Source organism: Paralichthys olivaceus, chromosome 1 (genome assembly GCF_024713975.1).
Source record: "Paralichthys olivaceus isolate ysfri-2021 chromosome 1, ASM2471397v2, whole genome shotgun sequence".
Taxonomy (NCBI): domain Eukaryota; kingdom Metazoa; phylum Chordata; class Actinopteri; order Pleuronectiformes; family Paralichthyidae; genus Paralichthys; species Paralichthys olivaceus.
The window spans coordinates 2,832,808-2,850,119 of record NC_091093.1 but is presented as its reverse complement, the minus strand read 5'-3'; the positions used below and the strand labels follow the sequence as shown (position 1 = coordinate 2,850,119).

At 39.9% G+C, this 17,312-nt stretch overlaps 1 protein-coding gene across 2 annotated transcripts in view; it reads left to right on the top strand.

The window, feature by feature from the left end:
- The window catches only part of il16 (interleukin 16), a 48,308-nt gene that overhangs the window by 2,439 nt on the left and 28,557 nt on the right, over nucleotides 1-17,312 (top strand). For both annotated transcript variants that reach the window (XM_020080153.2, XM_069526178.1), the window contains exons 2-12: nucleotides 3,650-3,896; nucleotides 4,209-4,482; nucleotides 7,901-8,040; nucleotides 9,843-9,960; nucleotides 11,457-11,591; nucleotides 11,729-11,834; nucleotides 13,642-13,790; nucleotides 14,254-14,367; nucleotides 14,901-15,015; nucleotides 16,191-16,264; nucleotides 16,889-17,138. In XM_020080153.2, coding sequence (XP_019935712.2) covers nucleotides 3,650-3,896; nucleotides 4,209-4,482; nucleotides 7,901-8,040; nucleotides 9,843-9,960; nucleotides 11,457-11,591; nucleotides 11,729-11,834; nucleotides 13,642-13,790; nucleotides 14,254-14,367; nucleotides 14,901-15,015; nucleotides 16,191-16,264; nucleotides 16,889-17,138 — 1,722 coding nt within the window. The remainder of the gene's footprint in view (nucleotides 1-3,649; nucleotides 3,897-4,208; nucleotides 4,483-7,900; nucleotides 8,041-9,842; nucleotides 9,961-11,456; nucleotides 11,592-11,728; nucleotides 11,835-13,641; nucleotides 13,791-14,253; nucleotides 14,368-14,900; nucleotides 15,016-16,190; nucleotides 16,265-16,888; nucleotides 17,139-17,312) is intronic.

The following is a 17,312-nucleotide window of genomic DNA, read 5'->3' as shown; positions in this document are numbered from 1 at the left end:
AGGCCTGTGGAAAATCGTATTAAGCAGGGGGTGCAAAAAAAGGAAAAGGAAGTGTCATTGTGTTGCTGTTTTTTTCTGTGCATTCTCCGAGCAGATTACTGTTGTAGGGCTGGATTTAATTATGTCACTGTTGCCACACTTCAGCAACAGGACCTGGGCGTTCCAGCTGTTTATTATGGAGAACTGCTGAACAGTGCACAAGATAAATGGTCATGAAAAAGAAGTGAACATTGATACATCTTGCAAATGCTTTTTCATTGGTTTAGTTGATGTGATGCATTTACCAGTGAAACTTCATATCTGATGAGAATGTGCATAAACATAATGAATTCAAAGTATGACACTACCCATCATTCACTCTACGGACAGTTTCTTTATTTGTGATGCATTTGCAAAGATACAATTCAAAGGCTGTTCAGTTTGGACAGCTTATGTTGCTTCACAATGCTGCTGGAAATACAATCTAGCTAAGCTACATCACATAGCTATAGCACATATGCACTGCAGCTTCTGATTAGAATGGATGTTTCCAATACGACCTCATTCGTTCAGCAGACGTAAATCAAACAATTTAAAATCAAATGCTTGTGTTGACTGATGATGTTGTTTAATGCCAGACTAATTAGACCCTACCACATCCATGGTCTACTTCTACCACGCCAGATGTTGACTGACTGTGATGTTATATTCTCACCATGATGAAACTCTTCACAAAGTCAGTCTAACCTTGCTCAGTAGTTGACTAACGTATGTGAACTTGCCATGGCTCTATGACACAACTTATCCATGTGTTCATGATCTTAAACAAATAGCTCTACACCTCTGGCTGGTCGGCTGCTTGATGGCTGCTTGCAGATGTATTAAATCGCAGCTCAAGAGTTTTGCTTAATCAGAACAGTGAGAGGAGAACATTGCTGTAGCGCTACAGGTCTGACCTGATGTCATGTAAATGCACATATTCACCTCCCATATATTTGAATGGTTGTTGTAGAGAAAGAAGCTGAGATTGAGTTCCATCCATACTTCTGTAAATGTTCCCACTGTGCTGGCAGACATCCAGCTGGAGAGCATATCATCGTATGGGAGGGAGAGATGAGGTCTATGGGGCTTACAGGCCTCCAGCATAGAGATCATGTCTCTGTTTCCTGTCTATCTGGCCAAGACAACAGCACACTAATGCTCCATAATTGCTAACACACTTCCAGGATCAGAGCCACTGATTCACCGGTAAGACAAGTCTTTCTTCCATACTGTTTGCTCGAACCTGAGGGTTATTACTGGCTGATTGTTTTATTTGTTAATTCAAATGTCTTTTCACATTCCCTGCATGTGCTGCAATGCTAACATGTGCTGGTGCACAGGGTAAACATCTTCTGTGTTCCAAAAGGACCTATTTCAAGGACACTTGTGCAAGATACTGAACCCCCCATAGAAAAAAACTGCTGTACATGATGCACTGTATGAATGTGTGTGTAAATTCAAGAAATTAAAGATGTTTATTGTCATATACACAGCAGATAAACACAGTTTACAGCAATCTCCCAGCATACAAATATTGTAATAGAAATAGTATTAAAAGAAAGGAAAGATAAAAAAAAAAGAAATATATAAATATAGACAATGAATAGCAATAAACTGTAGTGTAAAGCACTTTGAGTGGTCATCAAGGCTACAAGAAAAGAGAAGACTACAGTTACTACTTTTATTCAACCAATATGCTCCCTCCTGTCAGCTTCTTGTCAAAGCTACACCCCCAAAACACATGAACGGCCACAGCCTGACCACTGCTAGAAGACGACTTTTTTCATGACTCGCTCGCTAACTATCGTCTTTGCTCCAGTCATGCACAGTCAGAGCACGGGCATAGTGTGTGACTGGTAGATCAGATCAGTTTGTGACAGGTACACCAGCAAATCCTTTAATTCAATTCAATTCAAGAAGAGGAGAGGGGGAGAGAGAGCAGAGAAAGACCAGGAATAGTTGTGTGACCATCATGTCTCAGCTCTGACAGACTAGTTGTTATAATGAAAACAATAAGAGTGATATTTATAGATTTAAACACGTTATTAATGATGAATGCGACCCAAATCCAATTCTTTACATAGCAAAATGTTTAAAACCTGTAACCTAAACAGGACACGTTTTAGGTTCTGCGTTGCAAACATTGATTATTTGTATTCTTAAGTCCTACTTTAAAATAATTACCCTGTTGTGGGCCTTGCCAGGAAGTGATTAACAAAACTCCAGCACGAACACATTGTGCTAATTAAAGGTAATTACAGAAAAACTTGCCTGCTAGCTAATTAAACTCAGGGATTATTAGTGCACGTTTTCGTTAAAACCAATTATTTTCTTGTGGCTGAGTACCTGTCCACTGGAACTATTGTTCTAATTATATTTTGAAAACACACAGAGCTTTAAAGTTACCGTGTGATGTCTTTTGGCACATCTTATCATTTCTTCTCCTAATAATTATGAGCCAGAGTTCACAAGTTTCTCATGTAGAGAAAGAAATGACAACTGACACACTACATCTGATCAAAACCCATCAACAGACATGAGAAATATTCTGTTGGTCAAATTCCACAAGAACCGTGTCTGTGAAAAATGTGTCGATGATATGATCTGACTGTATTCTGTTTTCACCGTCTTATCCAGTGTCCCATGAGAGGACTGATATTAGTTTATTATTATGGGAAATGTACTTATTCACTTTGTTTGGAGAGTTACAAAAGAAGAGTGATACCACTCACGTGTAAGTTAAATATGAAGCACATAAACAAAAGGCCGGCGTGTCAGGAGTTTTTTACCTTCTCTTGCCTTCTTGGATATTGGCTAGTGAGAACATGGATCATGTTTACACACTCAACTGTAAACCTGGTTCAGCAAAACTGAAATTATGATGTTGGTTGTATTAGATGAAATCAGTCTTTGGTACGCCCTTCCTGATTGAATTTGCACGCAAGTCGTGATTTATTCTGGTGCAACAGCTCAATTTACATGAAATCGGATACAGTGACCATCTTGAAAGAAAAAAAACAAACTTGTTGACTGATTCCTTCCTGTACAATGGTTCACACTTTTTCTTATCACTATAAGACCAGACCAAAGGCCTTATGGGTTTCAGAGCCTCTGCACATTGTTTACTAAGTGTTCATCGCAAATGTGAGAGGCTAGCTACACTGGCATGTATAATGCATTTGAGGGTCATCGTATAGTGCTCTCTGGAGTGTGAAGCGTTGACGTATACAGAGCATCGTTCACTCCAGCCCATTAATGGGACTGTGGCTAACACCATTATCTGTTCTCACATAGTGTAGGTTATGTGGACCTGAACATGAACTGACCTAAGTGAGCCTCAACCACCTCATCAGCTGCTGCTTTTTGAGTCATGCTCCGCGTACTTCAGAGATTTGCCACGCCATTGTGTGTGTGTGTGTGTGTGTGTGTGGGGGGGGGGGGGGTTCTCTAAACAGTAGTCTGATTAAGCTGCAGTCATGAGGATTGAGAAAAAGTTCACTTTTGTTTTTTCAAAGAAGGGAAAGAAAAAACACTTTTAGCTCTACAATTGCCTCAGCAGTTTTTCAGAACACTTATACACACGGATGCAGTCAGACTGTCCTAACTGAATTTTCTAATTGCCCTCCAGAGCGTCCCTCTCCATTAGGCTTCGGGCCGGCTGGGAGGAGTGTGTTGGTTCCTGAGCTCCCGGCACACACACATACACACACACTGACGGCAATGCCTCAAAGATACTCCCACCAGAGGAGGAAAGCCAGCACAGCGGCTGCAAGGAGGATGGAGAGGAGACGCAGGGAACAGGGGAAAAGCAACAACAACAACAACCCAACCAGCAGCCACAACCACCGCTCCAAGAAGCTGGCCATGCTCTCCAGGTACCACTGAAAAGCTAACAACTATACAGAGTGCAAGACACACAAAGATAGGTTACTAACCTTTGGATTGTAAACCTTTTAAATCATTTTATAGTCTGGACAAGGCTACATGTTGATTTAGATTTGCCTCAAGATGACAAGAAATAATAGATAGAATACTTTTATATTTCAGTTGTCTGTTCTGTTGCACAGCATGCATGTTCACGTAGATATTACTTGAATGGCTGCATTACACAACTATTTTATGGTCTTGCAGGTTTACTATTTATGTGATTTCATGCCTGAAACTAACATTCTTTGTTTTCTGTCCAGGTCCCTGATCCTGTGTCACTCCAAGACAAATGATGACAGCGTTGAAGAGAGGAATGCTGGGGAAATGGCAGATGGGTGCAGGACGCAGGGTTTAAGGACAGATGTGACAGCTGGGGTTCAAACAGGGTACAGAGATACAGAGAATGGACACTGTAGGATGACCCAGCATTCAGACCTGGAGAGAAGAGGAGCGAGTAAAGCGGAACATCCGCTCCATCATACCCACACACTCAGGGAGAATAAACGGAGCATAAGAAGATCCTTCAGCATCAAGGTATGACTGCAAGTGTTCACATTAACATAGAAAATGTAAGAAGATTGGCGTATTTCAAACCAGTTTTAAACCAGATTTATTCAGGTTTTAAAACCCAATCCACATAGAAAGCCAGTAGAATCCATCCATCGATAATTATCATTTAACCCTGCTGGTGACAAGGGTGGTGTTTTGGTCTGCCCACTACTTTAGTCCAGATTGAAATGTCTCAAAAATGATTGAATGTGGTGCAGACTTTCAAGGTTTCCTACTTGAAGAATCGTACTGACTCCGGTGATCCTCTCACTTGTCCTTTGATCAGTGCAGGCAAGATTGACCTCGACAAATTTCGAGGCTCTACATTATGTGATATTTCTTGTGAGTAGCATTTTGCTGAGCAACAGATCCACACAGTTACGGAACTTGTTTTACAAAGTATTTATCGAGAAAATTGGTTCATGCTGAGTAGATATCTTTGTGGGATGTTTGCAGAAATCTTCACAAAGGGTTAAAAGATATACTTTGGAGGATGGTTGGCCTGTTACAAGTCTTAAGTTTGTTCTGCCTGTCGCCATCATGAGAAATTAACATTGTTGAAATTACAGAAAGCTGGAGGAGAACAGGGAAACCAGAATAGCCCAGTATAGTGTATACCTCTGTCAAAGCCAAGTTAAAAGGAGGAAGTCTGATCATCAGTACCAAGATTCTTAGATTCCATTTAACCTCAAGATCCAACTGTTATTTCCTGAGAAATTTACAAAAATGTCAAAAAATACTGTATTTCGCAATGTTAAATAATGCTGTACAAATATTCCTCAATTCACCCCTTTCATCAGATCCACACCAAAATGTAATGCATTTGTCCATAGCCTATAGGCTCTATCCCTCTACTAAGTTTGGTTCAAATCAGTTCGGTCGGCCTACATTTTATCTAGACTCCTGGTGACCGCCTCAGGTAAAAACATGACCTCAGTCAGTAATTAACATCCTTGACCACATTTTCCTTTTTGATTTGGGAGAAAAACAATTTTCTAAGATTTTGTGTTATGCTGTACTTATCACTTTTTTACTACTTCTACAGTACATGGCCTTTGAATTCACAAAACTTTCGCGTCCTGTGACATAACTGCTTTCTTTACCATTACCACCATCTATCCAATTTGGCAAGAATGCAACTTTAGGCAGGATTGATTCTATGCGTGCAGGTTGAATTGTCAGTTTTGAATTGAACCTCGGACCTTGGAATGTACATTTGTTTTTGGACATCATCAGAAAACACGTCTCATGAGTTAGTTCTGACTAAACCATAAACATACAAGTCGTCTATGATGCACTTAAAACAACTAATTCAAGAGATTCTTGGAAAATATTTGTAATTTCCTTTATTCTGTAATTACCACTTGCTGCCACAAGCGCCGTTGTTCTGCAAATAACGTAAATAACATACAATGCTGGTATTTTCTTTCTTTCTATCTCACACTAACATTCCCTGCACTGTTGTGCACATGGATGTCTCCCCATATGTTATTCTAAACAGAGTATTTCATATTTTCTGGGACCTAACTTGAAAAGAGAAATATGTGAAGTGGTCAGTTTACTGACCCCGAGGCCAGAGGATGGGTTGTTATGTTTTACAGTAATAACAACATTCTCAGCATGTTTTAGCGCACGTGGCTCCTGCAGCCTCGCAGTAAAGGGTGATTCAGCCCTGTGATATTACTGACCAAAACATGTTCCATTCAACAGACTGTTCTGAACTGTCACATTAATTACTGATATTCCTATATATATATAGTACTATATTACTTATTATTACCATAAACTCAACTATATTCAACTATTTTTTTTATTCTTGATAGAATATTATGTAGAAATACGTGTTTGTTGTTTATCTCCAGCCTCCAATGGTATCAGCATGCTAACACGGTGATGTACTCTGTGGAGAGTGTTTCTTGTCTAAATGTAATGATAATCACATGCCTTGTGTTGGTGTGTTAGGTTGAGAGCTGTGACTGGCCTGAATGTCAAACATTCAGACAAAGACAGGGTTTGTTGTGCTGGCTTTCTACAGCTCGCCCTCATGGCACATTCCCCTGATGTCAACAAGGGTTTGACTGTCGGTCACTTATCGCTCACCTCATAAATCATATATACTCCGAATTTATTGAGCTAAGTCAGAGGTTACTTGGAAAAGCTCCCTGTCTTTAATTCTTTCAATATATTAACCATTGACAATAGAGACTGAATCATAGAGGAGACTTTACAGTTGGACTGAAGCCCAGGCTGCTAAACACCCCTAACCGAGGCTGTGCTCAACAGTAATTTAATGGAGCAGTGTTTTCCTCTGGGGCTAATTCATGCCAGGTTATACATCAATCACGTTTAATCACCTACTAGAAAGAAACAATATCACAGTCATCTTTGTGGCTTTTACATTGGGACATTTTACATTGGGACCAAATCCTCCACAGCAAAACAAAATAGAAAAAGGGTTTTGTGTATAAAGATGAATATATTCATGATGTCATAAGATAAATGATTTTAAAAACACTTGCGGAATATTCCCCATATTGGATTTATTTTTTTTATATGATAACATGTTCACCTTTGTGAAAATGATTGCTCCATATTCAAGTCTACCGATCCCAGGTACATTCAACCACTGCTGACGACACTAGAATTGATTGTTTGATTAGCAATTTGTTCACTTATCGGGATAATGTTTTTTTTAACCTGTATCCTCACAAGTCGTAAGTCTATGAGCGTGATAAGTAAATGCAATGTAAATAAAATAACCGTTGACAAGACTGTCAAAACAACACTCTCTCAACACTGAGACACTACAGTCTTCGTCACTGAATAATCTGGAATCAAAGGTTACAACGACCCTCGTGAGTTATTACAAAAGCCAGTATATTTACTTTTTAGTATCAGTTAATGACATCATGATGATGATCATGTAATGATCTGGTCACAGTCTGTCCACATAAGAGCCAATAATATATAAACAGATTCTTAGAACCGGTGACTGGTTTTAATGTTTTGACTGATCTTAATATAAATGGCCAATTTTTAAAGAGTTCATTCTGACCCTTCAATAATATTATTTATCTTCTAGGTACAGTCATTTCCCATGGTTTCATGGCTTCATGGCTTGACTAGAAATGCAGCAATGAAGAAATGAGCCACAATATTAAAACCGGGTAATGGGTTTTAATATTGTGGCTGATCGGTGAACATGGTCTTGTCCCATAAACTTAACCTCTGAACACTGTGGCCCAATTCATGCACCAATAAAACCTCTCTGCTGTTTTTCTTTTTCCTGGGCATTCAACAGATGATTTATATGCTCTTAAAGCTGGCTTTATACCTACTAGTATAGAAGTTCCCTTATACTCAATGACTGTGTGTGTATATGTAAATGTGTGTGTTGTTACAGGAGAGCAGTATTTGGAGGATGTGTGTAGCCACAGGGCCTGCTGAGGACATGTGTGGACCACAAATGGCAGATAACAGTGTTCAGACACAGAACAAAGACACTAATGTGGGGCCAGAGAGGACTGGAGGGAACCTACACAGGTGATAAAACCTAATTCCACAACTCTAAGTGCCTAAGAATGTCCTGGAGAAGTGGTGAAAGATGCACTGGGTTACATACTAGCATATACTTGTCCTATCAGGTTAAATGAGATTCCATCCAATCAATCATTCTGTAAAGGTGGAGACACGTGGAGACTCAGTTTTCACTAAATGTGAACTATTTGTATTTGGATATATTTTGTGGATTAGGAGAAAATGCTTATTAAGCTACTCTTATTCAGGTTCATAACTTGAATTTTAGTTATTAAGTGAAAAGGTGTGCACTCTAATGTTCAGAAAACACAATACTTTCTGTCCACTGCTGCAGCTCCTCTCTTCAGTCTCTGTCAGAAACACTTGGTTTTAACTCCTGTCTCTTTGACAACTCCCTCCAAGTCCAAAACTGATTACTGCTTCGGGGCAATGATTCAGTCAAGTCATTTTCTTTTGCCATACAACTGTATTTTCTCAATCTGGATAATCAGATTTGTAAGTAATGGACAAGGTCTTGGGGTTTCCATTTCTGGTTCGACCAATCACATTTGAGACTACAGTTGGTGTGAAGAGCAAAAGAGGTAGAACACACTGACTGAAATGGATCTGCTATCCGAGAGAAGTGAAAATGTCTTCTGGACCCAAAACACTGCAAAAAGTAGGACTGTTTGTGATAAAAGAAACTAATCAGAGTAAACAGTGTATGCAAATCTTGGCACAGATTTCCACTGATGATAACAAGATTGGTGTTATATATATTTATATATATATATGTATATACAGTACTGTATATATGTACAACTTGTTGTTGCTGGGTATAAAGTTCCTAGCCAACCATCTTGCCCTACCCTACCTACACAGAGTGAGGCAAGTCCTGAAAAGTCAGCTGAATATAAGGAACACGGTCCGAGCCATCAACACTTGCCAGTCACCATATGTCTGGGTATACAGAGTTTGATGACTTTATCATCATTTCAAATTAATCCTGATGTGAGGAAAGATGCTATTCCAGCTGTTGGCTTCTGCAGCTTCTCCAATCTCTAATGTTTTGCCAAAGAACATTTGAAGGACAAGTGTTATAATCTAAATCAGCTGCGTTGGTTCTGGATCAGCATCACTGTTCACCAAAAATCTGAGCACAAGCAGTAATGTGCATGAAATGCTCTTCTAATGCATGATATTATTCAGCAACAGTACATCTTCCTGCACTTTTGTGAATGCAACTACACTTAGATATACATTTTATTTATTGGGTATGCATCTATAGCTGTGGTTAGCTATGAGAGCAGCCTTGTGTTTATGGGCCAGAAAGGCAAAAATAGAAAATCAAAGGCAGTGAAAAGCAGGGCCAACAAAGTAGAATTTGAGTTACAGAGAAGTCCACATGTGTTGAGGGCTTTTCATTTCTAATACAGCATTTGTACTATATATATATACAACATCACATTAAGTCCATTATGTTACTTAATTACATTATGTTCCTCATCATAAAGTGAGGTCTCTATGACCTAATTCATTAGGCTTTTGGCACTTAAACACACACAGGTTTTCTGTTCTTAGTTAATGACCCAGTGGTTAGAGAATGAAGTCTCGCAGGATACAACATAAATAGGCTTTATAATGACTAATAAAGAGCCAACATGCTCCTCATATGTATGTTAAAAGGCAGCACATCAATGGTGAAAGTGTGCCTCAATCTAAAGTGTTACTCCTGCTGTGTACCTGAATGTGACATGTTGCGAGGTTTTGTGGTCGAGACTTTTGGAGCTTCCCGGTTTTTCAGCTGTCTCTGTGTGTTTTCTCTCCAGAGGCTGCAGCTTTCCGAGCCCAGACAAGCTGGCACCCTTTAACGGACACTTTCTAAGTGGCAGTGCTTGGATGGATGAGGAGGCAGTGAGGAGTGTTCAAATGAAACCCTACAGTGAGGTAATGGGAGTTCACACATGAAATGGATTCAATAGTAAACACAGCACACTTAGCATGTTGTTGTTGAGGTGTTGGCTAAGATAAATACTCTCTACAATGACAGTTCATCAGTGAATACAAACATCTCTGCACATACAGCTTCGGCCTGCTGGTAATCAGTATCAAGAGTTATCGGGTGTGAAATCCACTCAATGATTCACACACACACACACACACACATACACACACACGCGCAGCCTTTTCAGAAGTGGAAACACATAATGTAATTTAAATAATTTTAATTCAGTCAACAAAAAAAGAGCAATGTAAGAGGACAATTCAGTCAGATTTATATAATTGTTCTACATTGTGGAATTTCAGGAAGTCTTGAAAAGACTTGGGGCATTGAAGGAATCTGACACATTCAGGGACAAAAAACAAGTCATGGAAAGTAAGGAAAATATGATGTCATTTTACAGGTCCAGTAAAATCTTAAAAGTGGTCAAATACTATTTCCAGAATAGATATCTGGCGAGGTGCAGTGAGCTTTTAAGAAGATGAACTGATTCAGTGAGAATGAATAGCACATGCTGTATATGTGTCGTGGGGATATGTCATCAGAGGTGTTAGTGCTGAACCCAGCATGAAGTGTTTTCATTGCTCCTCAGCAGCCACAGGGCCTCCATATGAGAGGTTTTTTTTAGGTTTCAGTATTTATGTTGATGTGGGAGGGTTCCTGCTGGGCAGTGTAGAACCTTATTATCCTGCCAAGTCTTTTGGGGTCACTTTTAAGAGGCCATGGAAACCTTAACAGCAGAATAAAGAAAAAAAGTAGGAAAGAATGTTGAACATCTGAAGACTGGGGCTCAGCTGATTCTGTCAGGCTCCCTCCCCAGTGACAAAATGTCATCTTCCACATGGTTCTAAAGAACAGTTCATAATAAGACAAGCAGACATAGTCAGGTAAGGGCTAAGGTTGGGGGTGAAATCGGCAGACAGGAGGTGGGGAGAACCGACAGGGTCACCATAACACCGTCAATAGGCAAAAAGTGGAGCAGACAAAGGGCAAAGTCCAAAAACAGGTCAGTGGAAACAGACTAGAGCTACAACTACACGAGAGCCACCATCACATTAGATAGAATAAGTGCTGCACAGCTATGCACTGTGTGAAAGGGTGAATGGCAAAGCTGCACTGTACAGTGAGCGGTCATCAAGACTAGAAAAGCATTTAGAAATACAGACACTATTTAGTATTCAGTATAATAGGCTGGTTCATAATATGTATATAATAAGCAGATGTGTATGGGGAAATTAGAATAACTGGGAAGGTGGGAAGAAATGGGGGACAGTCAGGCCACATACATTAATACATCTCTTTTAAAAAGCATCACTTCAGCTGTGGCGTCCATACTACTTCAGAGAGAGATTCCCAGCCACTAAAACTGAGACTGAGGAAGCTTGTGTTATTAATGTTTAGGCCACAGTTGAAATGGCTCTGTGTTGTGTTCTTACTTTAGGACACATCCACGCACGAAGACCCTGTTCATTCACTGACTACAAGCCCGCAGCACCCGGCTTTCATTTCCCCATCAGACCCAATATCATTGCCTGGGTACACAGATGAACTTGTAGCCAACAACAACCACCTCAAGGTAAACCCATCTTTCAAACTCTCGTGTGACCCACCTCTGTATTTACAATGATGTCTTTGTTTGCATTTTCTGTACTCATGCTGCAATGACTGTGTGTGTGTGTGTGTGTGTGTGTGTGTGTGTGTGTGTGTGTGTAGTTACCCATCCCAGAGGTTAATGAGGAGAAATGCTGGGGAACAGAGAAGACTGAGCAGAGCCCACCAGGACAGACAGCGAACAACAGGACACGGTCAAATTCAACCAGTGAGTACAGTTGTAACTCAGTAGTAAAATAAAGAAACTATTTCATTCATTAATGGTTATGACTTCAGCTGCTGCATTTTACATGACATGCAAATCAATGAATTTGAGGTTTGGAAAGCAGCACAGGCTGCAGCTCTGCTCAGACAGATGCTGTAAGGCTACAGCCGCGTTTAGCGATGACAAATGATGTGAGGAGAGAGAGGGTGCGGGTCGGCTTCACACTTGGCATACACACTTGGCATTGCATTGCATGAGGAATTTTAACAGCTATTTCACAAATATCCGAGAGCAGAAGTTTCACAAGCTGCCTGAGCACGAGGAGAAGGAGTCAAACCGCAGCTCGGACCATTCTGAAACTGTCCGCGTGCACTCAGTCTGCACAGAGAAAATCAAGCTCTCAGGGAGAGCGCAAAAACAAAATCTGTATGTGAAATGAAAGAAAAATGCTCTACAATTAAACACCATAACCTAAAGATAGGGAGTACTACTTTGTTTTTTACAGACACAGCTTCGTGCTTATGGAAAATGTGGTCCCGACTGTGAAAACCTATGCTTATAGTTCCACAGTTGTGAGGCTAAACTGAACAGATTGTAGAGGGCAGTGTCCATTTGTGACATAAAGGTACCAACAAGTAGTTAGATTAAGATGGTTATTGTGCATCCTGATGAAGACAATATGGACAAAACCCTTCAGTAAACAGTGTGAGCAGAAGTGATGCAGACGTTACGTCACAAAAAGTAAAGGACGATTATAATAACAGTCAGTCAGTGGTTAATTCAATGTAGGAGCAAGTAAGTATCTGAGCTGCTGGAGCAGACTGTTGTTTGGATCTGGTTTGGCTGTACACTCCATGAAATACAACAGTCTCAAACGAGTGTTATTCAGTGTAAATAGTGCATGTGTTGTAATGTTTCCGCCTGATATGTTATCTGTCATTATCACCTCTGGGTTCATATGGGGAACGAAGAAAATCAGATAACTGATGACATTTCTTTTGCATTGTTTAAATGTATAGTTTTATTGTTTTCATCATTTTAAATAATTATGAATAAAATAATATTTTTCTCATCAATTTTAAACTCTACTATTTGATTTAAGTATCTTAAAGATGGGTGTCCTGACCACAGCCCTTAACTTTGTCCAACATTTTAAGCTTTAGAACGTTAAGGCTCACAGATACATTTGCTGTAGTGATTTTTCAGAAGTTGATGTGATCATTATGCTCCGAAAACAGATTGTATTATAGGTTACTACATTACTACAGTCCAGTCAGACAAGTTCAAACATTTATTGCAACAGTAAGTGTTTGGCGTCTAGGCTCTGACTTCATCACTCCCTCAGATATGATTACACAGATATGATGGGAGTAAAGAGCAAATACTTGTAACCCCCGTCTGAGCCTACAGGTGGATGCTGGGGTGGTGGAGGGGCTGAAGCAACTGGCAGCGATACTGACGCAGCAGCGGGGCAAGCAAAGGGAGAGATGGGGCATTTTCTCTGCTTAAATAGACCAATTAATAAGGTGGCTGTGTTTTATAGATGATTGTAGAGAGTGAGGTATGTCACATGATGTATTTCACATGATTGGACCAGCACAGCTGCAGTTGGCTGTCTGAACTAGCTCACAGTGTTCGCTCCATTTATTTCAATGGAAAGTAAAGCCTGCGTAAAGAGTTTCTACATGCCCCTAGATCACATGCTAATAATTTAAATAGATTCCAAAAAGCAAAAAGTGAAATCTATGTTTATCTTAACAGTGAAAATTCCTCCTTGCCCTTGTTGTGATGATACTGTGTGTGTGACCAGGTGTTCAGCCATATTGGATCGGGGATTTGGACAGCATCATCATGAAGACCCCTGAGCTGTACAGCAGTCATCCTCATGGGAGTAGTGGATTATATGGAAACAGAAAGTCTCTGTCCCAGCAGCTGGAGTTTCCTCACACCACCAAACAGGTATATATATACATATATAAAGCCACATCTAATGACATTTTCTTTGTGTAACTGTGATGTTAACACAAAATTAAAAAAAACAACATAATTTCCTCCTATAAAGACAAAGACAGCAACGTCCAGCAGATAACAAACATTGACTTTATTGAATTGAATCAAAAATTGTAAAAGAAGACAAATCATTGACACTGGTAAGGATATAACTATACCCAGTTTCAGCACTTACAGAAGATCAGGGTTATTTTATTACCTGATACAAAAATGAAGCTCCAGCAGCTACTGTAGCTCAGTGTTATTTTATGCAAAATTGAGTCTGAGCATGTCACTAGTATCATGTCAGCACTTACTGGTAGCAGAAGGAAGAATGATATTGTCATATAATTGTGCGGTTTTGAATGTGGTTTGTGTGTGTGTGTGTGTGTGTGTGTGTGTGTGTGTGTGTGTGTGTGTGTGTGCTCTCCAGTCTGTGCACCGTCCCTCTCGCTCTCTCAGCTCTGCCCAGCTGGTACACTCCTGCAGCAACGTGCAGCAGGCCTTCATTATCTGTAATATAGTGCTGATGAAGGGCCACGGCAAGGTAGGAATCACACTCTGCTGCCAGCTCCAAATCTGCTGGATTCCCTCTGTGCTGCTCTCCATTCACCACTGTTCTCTGCAGACCATAGTAACTGCTTAACAGACAATATTCTTTGCGCACCACTGTCTCTGCACCAGGAGAAGTGACTTCACACCCTTGTGATTTCCTGCCAAAACGGAAATATCTTGATTTTCATCTGCAGAGACAGGACACTTCACCCACCACACGATTCCAGTCCTCAAGTGCAGTGTGTTAACGGCCTAATGTCTCATGTGTTTCATCATCTGGTCCACTTCATTTATATTTCAAAAATACACTTTGTATGTGGTGTGAATAGTACTTTAAGCAGTTTTTAACATGTTACATTTGTGAGTCTGAGCAGACTCCATCACCTACTTCTGACAGGAACTACTCTACCATCTTCTTTCTCAGTTCATTTCTCATCTTGTGTTAAAAAACATAAAACCATCCCTTTAACTCTGATTTTGATGTTTTAAAAATGTTATTCATAGTGTTTCTGCTGCCGTTGCCAGGGTCTGGGATTCAGTATTGTGGGCGGGAGGGACAGCATGTATGGACCGATGGGAATCTATGTGAAAACCATTTTTCGTGGAGGAGCAGCTGCTGCAGATGGAAGGCTGCAGGAGGGTGAGGAGAAACATGAACATGAAGCTCAAACACACACTTATTAATAATAACAAGTGTTTTCGTGTTATTACTGACTGATAATAAAGATAAATTAACCCTAAATGTTCCAGGAAAACAAAGCAAATTAGAAACAAAAGACAAATCTTTAACCTGAGCTCCCACACCATCTTACATGTTACTGTGGGGGGGACGATAAACACAGAAATCTCTCAAGAGCAGTTCCTGGAGGGGACATCTAGGGGAACACCAAACGTACTGTATATAGGATTATGTATAGATATGACCGAGAGTGGGGGGAAACCCTTTGTCACCTCCTTCAGAATTGTTTTTTAACAATATTTAATAGGTTTATTAGGTAAGGTAATATGTTGTGAATCTAAGTTGTGATTTTTTTGTTGTGAAAGTGTCGTCAGTAATTCCCTATGAAACTTGGCATACAGACCATGAACAAGATTGAGGTGAAGATTTGTTGTCACCTCTCAAGGAGTTTTTAAAATGATATTTAATAGGAGCAAGTTATGAATTAGATTATATAAATTGAGCTGACTTTCCCTTTCATTTTCTTAACATATATATCAAATTCAATTTCATTATACTCTTTTCTTTAATCTTTAGTCAATCAGGCAGTCACATCGAGATCCAGATCTCTTTTCCACGAGAGGCCTGACAACAAGAAACATTCACACTTGGCAACAAGCAAATAAACACGAGCAACAACAAACCACACAACGTGGTCCGGCCCCACTGTTTCCCCCAGGAAGTCCGCCCCTGCTTCTACCAGTGTTCCAGTGCACTACTGTTCCAGTGCAGTGTCTACTCCACATGTATATACCTCTCGGGTATATAATGAATATGTCATAACAGGAGAAGTAGCATTTAAAGCCAAGTCAAAATGAACACTCTAGTTAGGTCAGTCACACAACAGTTACTTATCAACATGTGTGTGTGTGTGTGTGTGTCATTTGAGGTCTAATCTCAGTCGATACATGAAACCAATTGTGTAAATTTATGTGTATGTGATTAAGATCATTAGAATTTCACTTTAAAAGTATTTCGTGGAGTAAGACATTAAGAGTTTTCAGCATATAATGATGTCTTCATGTGTTTAGCTTGTGTGTCACAGAGTAGCAGTTTGGCCTTCAACACTCAGGTTGTCTGTTTCTGTGTCCGCACAGGTGATGAGATCCTGGAGCTGAACGGAGAGTCTCTGCATGGTTTGACTCATGATGAAGCCCTGCACAAGTTCAAAGTGAGTGCATTATGATTCTAAGAGATGTTAGTAACTAGTATTTTCACAGGTCGATATATATCTTGAATATTCCACATACAGGGAAAACAAATTGTACATAGAACTAATTTTAAATTAAAAATAACCACTGCTGCAGACCATGACAAAAGTCAAAAGTCAAAACTATTTTAGATAAAAGTGTCTTTTCAATTGAAACAACTAAGCAATTAAAATGAGAAATGTCTATAAAACTGGTTTTGTCTAAAACAGTGAAGGCCTCATCATTATCATGTTTTTAGATCAAACCCATTTTATTGGGTTAGCATTTTCTTTATGGAATCACGTGACATGTTCAGTGTCGGTAAAATGCTTTTTATGTGAGAAATGAATAACTCTTTCAAAACATTTTTATTCATTCAATCAATTTTTTCCTCACTGAACATGGCATGGTCACTTGTGTTGTTTCCAGGAGAACTGCAGCTGGATCCTTGTAGTTATTTGTTCAGTGTTGCTGTGTGCAGGATTCAGTTTTGAGTCAAACTTTTGATCAAACCCATTTACACAAAACAACTAAGCCTGATGTGGCCTAATTCTGTCAACATTTGTAAAGTACCACTGACATGAAATATGAAATGTCTTGTGCAGCAAATCAAAAAGGGTATGCTGACTCTCGTGGTGAGGACCAGCTTACGTGTCGGGGCCCTGTGTGGTCAAGTGCAGGTGGCTCAGCTGTGCAGGTCACGCTCCCTCAGCTCCACCACTGGCATGGCCAGGGCCAGTGCTGACATGGGAGACTACAACTACCTCAACAACACCTGCAGCAACACACTGAGCGTCTCGGGTCAGCCTGCTAAACCCAGAGACCGCATCATGATGGAGATCATCCTGCACAAAGGTCAGCCTCAAAATAATCCACATACAGTTTCCACAATGGGATAAGTTCCTTTTCTGAGGTTCATCTGATGCTTAATCAAATATTCAGTTCATTTTATTTTCCTGCCAAAATGAACACATCCAGGAATTCACAATAAGAGTTTTCCTTTTAATCCCTAATGCAAATCAAGCCTGA